This window comes from Amblyraja radiata, chromosome 18, assembly GCF_010909765.2.
Source record: "Amblyraja radiata isolate CabotCenter1 chromosome 18, sAmbRad1.1.pri, whole genome shotgun sequence".
NCBI lineage: Eukaryota > Metazoa > Chordata > Chondrichthyes > Rajiformes > Rajidae > Amblyraja > Amblyraja radiata.
In genome coordinates, this window is record NC_045973.1 from 392,047 (window position 1) to 404,116 (window position 12,070).

Consider the following 12,070-nt stretch of genomic DNA (forward strand, 5'->3'; position numbering starts at 1 on the left):
CTGTGTGTGTTCCTGTACATGCGTGTGTGTGCCTGTTCATGCCTGTGTGTGGGCGCGCATGTGTGTGTGTGTGCATGCCTGTACATGACTGTGTGTGTGCCTGTACATGCCTATGTGCCTGTACATGCGTGTGTGTGTGCCTGTACATGCCTATGTGTGTGTGCCTGTACATGCGTGTGTGTGCATGAACATGCCTGTGTGTGTGTGTGTGTGCCTGTACATGCCTGTGTGTGTGCATGTACATGCCTGTGTGTGTGTGTGTGTGTGTGTGTGCCTGTACATGCCTGTGTGTGTGTGTGTGTGTGTGTGCCTGTGTACGCAGCAGACTTGATGGGCCGAATGGTATAATTCAGCTCCTATGACATGAGTTTATGAGCCACAACAATGTGAACATCAGCATCATCTCCATCTTGCTCCACAGGCAGAGTCCCTGGTCTGAAACACAGTGCAGGAATGAATAACCCTCGGACCTTAGAGCCAGACTTACATCTGACCAATGGCAATGGACAGACAAGGTATTGGGGACGGGGTGACCTCCTGCCTCACGGTGCCTCAGCTCACGTTCGGCTCAAGGAGCGACCTTGCGACCACACTCACCTCTGGGCCAGTCACAACTGGACCTCCATGTCCAGCCCGAGTGTCAATAGACAATAGGTGCAGGAGTAGAGGCCATTCGGCCCTTCGAGCCAGCACCGCCATTCAATGTGATCATGGCTGATCATCCCCAATCAGTACCCTGTTCCTGCCTTCTCCCCATATCCCCTGACTCTGCTATATTTAAAAGCCCTATCTAGCTCTCTCTTGAAAGCATCCAGAGAACCTGCCTCCACCGCCCTCTGAGGCAGAAAATTCCACAAACTCACCACTCTCTGTGAGAAAAAGTGTTTCCTTGTCTCCGTTCTAAATGGCTTACTCCTTATTCTTAAACTGTGGCCCCTGGTTCTGGACTCCCCCAACATCGGGAACATGTATCCTGCCTCTAGTGTGTCCAAGCCCTTAACAATCTTATATGTTTCAATAAGAAACCCTCTCATCCTTTTATACTCCAGAGTGTACAAGCACTGCTGCTCCATTCTCTCAGCGGCCAGGCAGAAACATCTTGGACTCCATGTGTGGTCTGCAAGGTGATACACTCTGAGGAAGCCAAACTCCTGAAAGATATGGAGACACAAAAGACGGTAGATGCTAGAGTCATGAAAGCACCAAGTGCTGGAGTAACTCAGCGGGTCAGGCAGCATCTGTGGAGAACATGGATAGGTGACGTTTCACAGAGTGCTGGAGTAACTCAGCGGGTCAGGCAGCATCTGTGGAGAACATGGATAGGTGACGTTTCACAAAGTGCTGGAGTATCTCAGCGGGTCAGGCAGCATCTGTGGGGAACATGGATAGGTGACGTTTCAGGTCGGGACTTTTCTTCAGACAACAGGACTTCAGGCAGGGGTTCCTGGCTGGATAGTATCGGGGAACCCCCAGTCTGATCAGATCTGTAGCTGGCCTTGATCTTTACTCGCCACCAGTTCAACCCCCTCCCCATTCAGTCTGAAGAAGGGTCTCGACCCGAATCGTCATCTATCCATGTTCTCCAGACATGCTGCCTGACCCGCTGAGTTACTCCGGCACTTTGTGTCTTAACTAGCATCTGCAGTTCTTTGGTAATCAAGGCCAGCTTGTCCAGCAGTGAAATAATGGTGAAAATCAGGAATGTTTATTTAAAAGCACATGACATAAATATGTGAAACATACAAACAGATCATAGCTTAAATGTTCCTCCAGCACAGGAAGATAGAGAAACAAATCTGCAACTTTTACAGCTCTTTCCTAGATTTTGTTAACAGTACATAACATGGGAAATAATCCACTTAGCATTTTTACCTATGAAAAAATTAATTACATCACCAAATGCCAAAAGGGACAAAGAGCATTGTGTATTTAAGAATCGAGTACAAACAGTTGATGGACCATGAGTGGCCAGCCACAGATATTCACATTAACTAATGAATCACTATACATCTTGCACGGGGAGGGGGAGGGAGGGCACTGCCAGTACTGGTGTTAACGCACATTTACACACGCCACCCGACTGAAATAGCTTCAATAAAGTGATTACTTTGTAAATTACTACACATTTTCCTGATGTGTTTAGGTTTCTCAGTAGCACAATTGTTGTCATGGTTGTCAAAGACCAAAAACACAAATAACATTTAAATCTGATACTGATGTAAGGGAGTGATCTAATCTTGAAGTATCTTTCTCAATGAAAGTGCCCTCATTGTTTAATTCAAGTATGGCATCAAGAGGTCACGGCAGAAAGATACCAAATGCAGTCTTCGTTCCTTCTGCTGCTGTTCTCATTCCACTGAGTTACTTGGATCTTCCTCAACTTGACCCTTGGCAACTTTCGAGATGACGTCAATCCATTTTTTCTGAAGCTCCTCGTCATCTGCACTAAAATAAAATGTCTGTTGGGATTGTCTGAGCTTGAAAGTGTGCTTCCTCTCCATCACGTCTCCAGGGATGAGCTGCTCAATCTCGTAGCCGGGCAGTGGGATTGTGCGGGACTGCTTTCCCTCCTGGAAGGGAAGTTCCTGGTGTTAGTAGACAAATCGGGAATGGAGAAGCTTACAGTAACAACGAGACATCGCAACGCAACGGTTATACATTTTACAACGGCTTCCAGACTGAGAATCCTATTTGTAAGTTTGAATAACCAAAGCCCCCAGACTATAGAGAAACAAACCGTACAGAATACAGAGATGCAGTCACTATTATTTTCTGAAAGTTTAATTTAAAAAAAAATCGGATTTCTTAAGTATAATCAGAAATAGTGAACCATTTTGCAGTGAAGATGCTTTGTTTAACCCATAAACACAGTGATTCCTTTGAAAAAATAATCAGTGAAAATGGCAGAATTCTGCTTCAATGCAACAGATATTTTGAAGGAAGCAATGAAATCCTCAGTAATCCTCCAGTCCAATTCTTGGTACCTTTATTCTTGTTCAGCTGCCTCCCTCTCTCTCTCTCTCTCTCTCTCTCTCTCTCTCCCAGCTTTGAGCGGACAAATGTGTTTTATTCAAAGTCTTTAAACGACTGAGTTCACACACGTAAACTCGACATTCACTAATGGATCTCCAAGTCCCCAAGTCCCCCACCCTGGTGTCTGCACCCCACCCCCACCCCACCCCACCCTGGTGTCTGCACCCCCGCCCCCACCCCACCCCCCACCCTGGTGTCTGCACCCCCTCCCCCACCCCACACCCCACAAGGTGGGGTCTCCACACCGAGCCGCTCCAGCCAGCTCTGCCTTCAGTCCACAGCCCAGGTTGTTCATTAGTTCACAGGTCACAGGAGCAGGAGACCATTCGGCCCATCGGGTTCACTCTGCTGCTCAGGTACTGTGGATGGGCAGGTGTAAGGAAGTGGATCTTACCTGGATGCCAATGTGTAGGTACAGAACCATGGGGTCGCTCTTGGGAATGGCCACCCACACCTTGTGCCAAGGTTTCCCCTTCTCCATGAAGCTCAAGTTGCTACAGAACACGGTGTTGTCACTCGTCAGTGAGGTGGGTCTCTGCGGCAGGGACAAGATTCAACATGTCAGTGACTGTGGCAAAGATCGAAAGATTCCTCATCAATTACTGGACCCAACACGGACCCAACACGGGACCAAACACGGACCCAACATGGACCCCAACACGCACCCAACACGGACCTCAACACGGACCAAACACGGACCCAACATGGACCCCAACATGGACCAAACACGGACCCTAACACGGAACAAACATGGACCCAACACAGAACAAACACGGACCCAATATGGACCAAACACAAACCAAACACGGACTGAACATGGAAGTTAAAGCAGAGACGCAAACATGTAATCGTCATGTTCTGTTCAGAACCCTGCCTGTGAACAAGGACAGAGACTGATCAGGTCCACAGGTGCAACAGAACCAGCCTCTCTCCACCTGTCAGCACCCTGCTCCCTGTACAGGTGAGAGATGCCTTGGTGGACAGGTAAGGAGCTTGACTCAATCCTGTGCTCACTGTGGTGAAGCTGAGATAAAGCTGCAGTGAATGTACACCCAATCTCCCCGTCTGCTAGTACAGTCCCACACCGCTGCTTCAAGGAATGGCCGCAACGTCCACTCTTCCACAGTTGTTGCTGCAGAAGGAATGCTGCCACTTGTCAGGGAGCAGTGTCTACATCAGCTGGGGGGGGGTGGAAGAGTCACACTTGGCCCAGAGCTGTTAGTATTAATCAGCAGAGCAGTCTCAGGAGGTGAAGGTAGACAACGTTATTTTTAGTCTCAGCCTGCAGCATCATCGTGGTTTAATTTCAGATGAAATCCCTTTCAAATACATCGGTCATGAGAAAGCGAAGCTGGTAGATGCAATGTCACTGTTCTCAACATAGTCTGGCAGTGAAACTATTCCAACTCTTACATAACTAGTTCAATAAGTTTTGCTCTTCACTGGCATTTTATAATAATCTCTGGTTCCAACACAAACATGCCCATTAATCACATTTCTATTTATACCACACAGCAATTTACAGTGCCCTCCATAATGTTTGGGACAAAGACCCATCATTTATTTATTTGCCTCTGTACTCCACAAGTTAATATTTGTAATAGAAAAAATCACATGTGGTTAAAGTGCACACTGTCAGATTTTAATAAAGGGCATTTTTATACATTTTGGTTTCACCATGTAGAAATTACAGCAGTGTTTTACATAGTTCCCCCATTTCAGGGCACAATAATGTCATGTTTAGTATTTTGTTGCATATCCTTTGCATTGAATGACTGCTTGAAGTCTGCGATTCATGGACATCACCAGTTACTGGGCGTCTTCTCTGGTGATGATCTGCCAGGCCTGTATTGCAGCCATCTTTAGCTTATGCTTGTTTTGGGGTGTAGTCCCTTCAGTTTTCTCTTCAGCATATAAAAGGCATGCTCAATTGGGTTCAGATCGGGTGATTGACTTGGCCACTCAAGAATTCACAATTTTTTAGCTTTGAAAAACTCCTTTGTTGCTTTATCAATATGTTTGGGATAATTGTCTTGCTGTAGAATGAACTGCCGGTCAATGAGTTTTGAGGCATTTGTTTGAACTTGAGCAGATAGGATGTGTCTATACACTTCAGAATTCATAATGCTACTACCATCAGCAGTTGTCTCATCAATGAAGATAAGTGAGCCAGTACCTTCAGCAGTCATACATGCCCAGGCCATAACACCCCCACCACTGTGTTTCACAGATGAGGTGGTACGCTTTGGATCTTGGGCAGTTCCTTCTCTACGCTATACTTTGCTCTTGCCATCACTCTGATATGTTAATCTTCATTTCATCTGTCCACAAGACCTTTTTCCAGAACTGTGGTTGTCCTTTAAGTACTCAAGTTTCTTATAGAAACTTACAAAATTCTTAAGGGGTTGGACAGGCTAGATGCAGGAAGATTATTCCCGATGTTGGAGAACTAGGGGTCACAGTTTAAGGATAAGAGGGAAGTCTTTTAGGACCGAGATGAGGAAATCATTTTTTACACAGAGAGTGGTGAATCTGTGGAATTCTCTGCCACAGAAGGTAGTTGAGGCCAGTTCATTGGCTATATTTAAGAGGGAGTTAGATGTGGCCCTTGTGGCTAAAGGGATCAGGGGGTATGGAGAGAAGGCAGGGATGGGATACTGAGTTGGATGATCAGCCATGATCATAGCGAATGGCGGTGCAGGCTCGAAGGGCCGAATGGCCTACTCCTGCACCTATTTTCTATGTTTCTATGTTTCTTGCCAAACTGTAACCTGGACATCCTATTTTTTCACCTAACCAGTGGTTTGCATCTTGCAGTGTAGCCTCTGTATTTCTGTTCATGAAGTCTTCTGCGGACAGTGGTCATTGACAAATCCACACCTGACTACGGAAGAGTGTTTCTGATCTGTCGGACAAGTGTTTGGGGATTTTTCTTTATTACAGAGAGAATTCTTCTGTCATCAGCTGTGGAGGTCTTCCTTGGCCTGCCAGTCCCTTTGCGATTAGCGAGCTCACCAGTGCTCTCTTTCTTCTTAATGATGTTCCAAACAGTTGATTTTTGTAAGCCTAAGGTTTGGCTGATGTCTCTAACAGTTTTATCCTTGTTTCTCAGTTTCATAATGGCTTCTTTGACTTTCATTGGCACAACTTTGGTCCTCATGTTGATAAACAGCAATAAAAGTTTCCAAAAGTGATGGAAAGACTGGAGGAAAGACTAGGTGCTGAGAGCTCTCTTCTACCTGCATTAAGGAGGCAATTAAACACACCTGAGCAATTACAAACACCTGTGAGGCCATGTGTCCCACACATTATGGTGCCCTGAAATGGGGGAACTATATAAACACAGCTGTAATTTCTACATGGTGAAACCAAAATGTTTAAAAATACCCTTTAATAAAATCTGACAATGTGCACTTTAACCACATGCCTGCGATCTGGCGATGTGTTGCCATGGTTCCCAACACTGACCTCCAGCACTGATTTCCTCTTCTGTTCGGTCACATTGTCGGGCGCGGGGATCGGCGGTTGTGCTGTGACTGGCAGCGTGAAGCAATCCTTACACACGCGGTTGTGTCGACTGTCTGCCAGTGGCTTGAATTCTGAACATTTACCACAGATAATCTAATAAAGAGCACAATGTCAAAATGCGGCTTCATAGATCCCTGTCAAATGAGTCCGTTTTAACAGTGACCTTGAACCAGAACAATGATTTAAAATACAAATTAACGGAGTGTTTTCAGGACTTACTGCATTGCATTGTTTACAGTGATGGCGGCGTTTCGTTATTGAATTAAACGTTTCGCTACAGCTTTTGCACGTCTGCTTTTCCTTATCACGTTTTGTTTTTGAAGCTCTTTTACCCGAATCCATCTGGGGAACAATAAGTTTAGATGAATTATACCCAATGAACACAACTACCAGAGTGGTGCAATAAATACAGCAATATTTACGGGTGCCTCTTGTTCTTTAGTAATGTTCCTGTCGCCCACGTGGGTTAGAAATGTACCAGGTATCACCACAAAATGACACTGTTCATGGGGCTTCATCATAAACTCAATCTACAACACAAGACAAACACAAAATGCTGGAGTAACTCAGCGGGACAGGCAGGCAGCATCTCTAGATAGGTCCGTCCTACTCAATCTACTCAACATAGGACATTGTAGAAAACATTTTCAATATTGTTCCTTCACAAAAACAACTGGGTCACTAAACAAGGAGATGTTTTTCATTAAATCAACACGTCTGATTAGTTCCAGATATATCAATAATTCAAGCTGTTTAAAAGTGTTTAAATTGTTTAAAAATCCCTTTAATTTGGAGATCAAAAGTTGAATTTTGAAAAATTAGATTCAAAATGTTTTAAATTATAAGGATACAATTTTGGGTAATGTTTGCTGGATGCGTGAAAACATAGCCTATTTTTCACCAGTTGTAGATTTCTGTTCTGTTAGAAACATTGAACATCTCTTGTGTTGGACGGCAGTAGTTCAGGTGAACCATGTTGGAAGCATCGAGACCATGACCTGCTTTCTGATGGATGTTTTTTGTTCTTACCTCATAAGACCCAGGTGACGTTTCAGGTCAAAGAAGGGTCTCGACCCAAAACGTCACCCATTCCTTCTCTCCAGAGATGCTGCCTGTCTGTCCCGCTGAGTTACTCCTATCTTTGATTTTTGCAGTACACTTGCTGCTCATTCGATGAGTAGCAGAATAAGAAAAGACATATTTCCAAACTGTGAAAGAACATGTTTCATTTTCTACCATGACATTGCCATTGGTCCAGATTTAGAAAGCTCATTCATAAAGGATGGTGGATTCAAATTTAATTTCATTCTTCCAAAGGGGGTGGGAGATTGCAACCTTCACGTTGTCCGCCCTGTTTCGACGAATGCAATCAACCCGACGTGCAAAAACAAATAAGATCAAATAGAACAAGTTGTCCTACAACTTTAGGCTGTGCACGTCATACGCAAGAAGAAGATTCTTCCAAAGGAAGTTGACAAATGCTCAAGGCAGAAAGATGTCCAGGGATTTGGGAGAGAGCTGCTAAGTTGGACTACCTGGACCAAGTAGCTGCTTCATCTGCCGTTCCTCTCCAATAGAACATAGAACAGTAAAGGACAAGAAGAGGCCCTTCGGCCCACCATGTCTATGCCAGACACTGGCAATTGCACCCATGTTTTATTCCACATTCAATGGACCCCATCCTCCCCACCTCCAGTCTCCAGGAACCTGCTCTCACCCTCAACTCACACTGTTCTCATCACCGATGCCGAGTCCAATGTGAAATCCTCATCTTTATGTTCAAGGCCCTCAGTGGCCTCACCCTCCCATTCCTGTGGCCATCTCCAGCCCAATATCCGTCACATTCCTGTCCAGGTCCCCTTTGTTCTCAGCCCTTCACAGTTTGGAGTTGGCTTTGGAAAGGTTTCCTAGTCTCCACCGCGTTTAAGGCCAATCATTCAATGTTTCACCTGGATCAAACATAATTCTTCCTTTAAATGTCAGCATGAAACTCCTGTGAAGATCATTGCGATGTTCCCATCATCACTACACCATGTGATCTGGTGTGATGATGCACTGTGGCCCCTCACAGACAAAGGTCACAGATCAGGAGCTAACTGAACTTGAAGCCATCTTGTAATCACAAGGGTCACAGACCTTGGACTTGACATCAGGAATGGTGTGAGGCTTGAATGAAGATTGTGTAGATAGCGAGGACTCCTGGTGTCTTATCCTTCAGCCGTAGGTGTGGGAGAGAGCGACCATGTAGCTGAGCTGATCTGATGATCGTTCTCAGATGAGATCTGCCAAACAGCCACACCTAAACACTGTGGTTCCTCTTCGCTTCAAATACTTCTCTTCAATTTCAATGCATTTTAAGTTGATTTATAACATTTGAAACTTGTGGCATGAACCACAATGAACGATGTTACTAATGCAATAAATGACCAAATGTTTGAGTTTGATTGACAATCAATCAGTTCCCGACACCTCTAATCATTCTTGCCCAGGGATCTGCAGAGTCGAGAATGTTTACACACAAATACTGAATCAGTAACAAACACATTGAGTTGGAGATTGCATTGGCCTGGTATATGAAATCTAAAGCTGAAATACAGCTGCTGTTACAGTCAGAGATACATAAGGAGTTTTTGTGGTGAGTGCTGGTGTCGTTTGTTATTTCCTTCCAGCACTGAGCTCAGAGTGACTGCAGCAATGCGGTATCATGGCTGTGTGCCATTGGTCAAAGAGACGATGAAATATCACAGAAAACTCGGCTCCACCTTCACCAACTTTGGAACTTTTAACATCAAAACATGGAACTGACCCGTCCGCCATTAGCCCGATTGTTCCCGCCTCACCCTCTCTGGACACACACCCCCCCTTCAGTGTTCAACAGAGACACACACACAGACACACACACAGACACACACACAGGGGGACACACACACGGACACACACACAGGGACACACACACACACACAGACACACACACAGGGACACACACACACGGACACACACAAAGGGACACATACACAGGGACACACACACACACACAGATACACACACAGGAGGACACACACACAGACACACACACAGGGGGACACACACAGATGCACACATAGGGACACACAGACACACACACAGGACACACACAGACACACACACACAGGACACACACAGGGGGACACACACACAGACACACACACAGGGGGACACACACACACACAGGGACACACACAGACACACACACAGGAGGACACACACACACACACAGGACACACACACACACAGGGACACAGACACACACACACAGGGACACACACAGATGCACACATAGGGACACACACAGGGACGCACGCACACAGGGACACACACACAGAGACACAGACACACACACACAGGGACACACACACAGGGACACACACACAGGGACACACACACAGGGACACACACACATAGACACACACACATAGACACACACAGGGACACACACACACAGACACACACAGGGACACACACACACACAGGGACACACAAACATTCTTCTGTGATAAATAGGCTGCTGGTTGGAAACCGAACAGACAAAGAATCAAATGAACGGCAGCAGCATTGAAACATCAGACAAGAGAACAGACAGAACATAACAGGAAGCACGACTGCACACACTTGCATGTATTTATAGATCGTGTTTGTCAATAGCGTGTTTAATGCATGTTTGCAGCATGTTAATGCATGTTTAATGCATGTTTGCAGCGTGTTTAATGCACGTTTGCAGCGTGTTTAATGCATGTTTGCAGCGTGTTTAATGCATGTTTGCAGCATGTTTAATGCATGTTTGCAGCGTGTTTAATGTTTTGAGTTGATTGAATTTGAGCAATGCACAGCTGCATAAAAATGCTGAATTCATTGTGCAATTTTAACAATCTAATTACAGTTGAAGATAAATTGTAAACTTTGACGTTGTTCAGCATTGTGAACTGTTTGTGAAGCAGGAGAGAGTAGATCACGTGAAGATCAGTGAAGGGCAGAATATCTACCTCTGCATCTTTCATTGTGGGTCAGAGTTGTAAACTCTCAAATTAACATAATTTTGTTTCATTTGTATTAAAACAGTGACCTTTATTCTTTAAAACAGTATCCTCTCGTTCTAGATCCTTTGACAAGATAAATCATCGTCTCACATCCGCCCTGCCAATATTCCTCCCCGTCTCTCCCATTTGTAGCCCAGCCTGTGGAACCTTCCCTACGACACCTCATGAGTCTTGTATTCCTTCTCCAAGCCACTGCCTGAACAGTAACATTCTCCCTTACACAAGGTACACGATACCTCGGGTACATGGATGGGAGGGGTTTGGAGGGATATGGACCAAATGCATCATGTGGATGGGTGTCATCGTGGGCATGGACTTGATGGGCTGAAGGGCCAGTTTCTGTGCTGTGTGACTTTCTCTCAAGGAAGCCAGGTCTGCATACTACACTCCAGACTAAATGTCACCAATACCTTGTGGACTCGAGGCACAATCTCCCACCTTCATGTCCTTGGCCCTGACACAATAACAGTGTTAGCTTTCTCATCCTCCCTCCACAACTGGCCACCTGTCAATCATTTCCACACTTCATGCACCAGATCTTTCACGCCTCCATTTTTGGCCTTTTTCAGTTTCCTCACCAGCCGACCTTCGGGTCACCAGGAGATTTACCAATCACACCTATAGTGGTGTATTACAAATTAGTTATTATATCAATGTTGCAAAAGGCTGAGCAACACCAATCCCAGAGGTGTTGTAGTCACATCTAGTCAATCAGAAGATGACCCACTTATGTCCACTCCTTCCTGCCAGCCAGCGAATCTGTGCTGATACATGACCTAAAATGCCACCAAATGTCATTTTCCACAATGACATAATGCAACACCTTATCCACCAACGTCTGGAAATCTAATGGTACATTTGTCACCACACCTACACAGTTTGCCAAAGAAACTCCAAAATATAATTTCCCTTTCACTGACTGTTCCTGACGTCCTGGGGCTTTTCCAAGTGCCCTCCTTAACGCAACTTACTCAGAACAACTTACACATTTTCCCAACTACAGACGTTGGGCCAAACTAACCCGAACCCTGTCATTTTCTGCTTTCTGTCATCCATCCTTTTTATAGAAAGGAATCACTTTTGCCATTTCCAATCGAAAGGGATCTTCCGTGAATCTGGGAACTTTGGAAAATGAGCGATCTTACTGAGACGAGGTTCAGGAGGATCTGGGGGCTGTCACCCCCAGTCCCTGCCTTCACACTGCTTCTCACCGCCCCGCCCCCTCACTCCCTCTCTCTGTCCCTCGCTCCCTCCCCACCCCCCCCTCCCCTCCCCACCTCGACTCTGCCCCTCACTCCCTCCCCACCCCGACTCTCCCCACCCTCTCCCACCCCCACCCTCTCTCACAGCAGTCATACGCGCCTCACACACGCCTCACACACGCCTCACACACGCCTCACCTGGTCACAGATGGTCACGGTAACTTACACTTTGTG

At 45.7% G+C, this 12,070-nt stretch overlaps 1 protein-coding gene across 2 annotated transcripts in view; it reads right to left on the reverse strand.

Moving 5' to 3' along the window:
* Window positions 1–1,683: 1,683 nt before the first annotated feature.
* fgd3 (FYVE, RhoGEF and PH domain containing 3) overlaps window positions 1,684–12,070 on the reverse strand; it is a 121,161-nt gene continuing 110,774 nt past the window's right edge. For both annotated transcript variants that reach the window (XM_033036533.1, XM_033036534.1), the window contains exons 16-19: window positions 6,781–6,903; window positions 6,502–6,654; window positions 3,428–3,568; window positions 1,684–2,570 (exon numbers count right to left, since the gene is read on the reverse strand). In XM_033036533.1, the coding sequence (XP_032892424.1) occupies window positions 2,349–2,570; window positions 3,428–3,568; window positions 6,502–6,654; window positions 6,781–6,903 (639 nt within the window). In that variant the 3' untranslated portion in view covers window positions 1,684–2,348. The remainder of the gene's footprint in view (window positions 2,571–3,427; window positions 3,569–6,501; window positions 6,655–6,780; window positions 6,904–12,070) is intronic.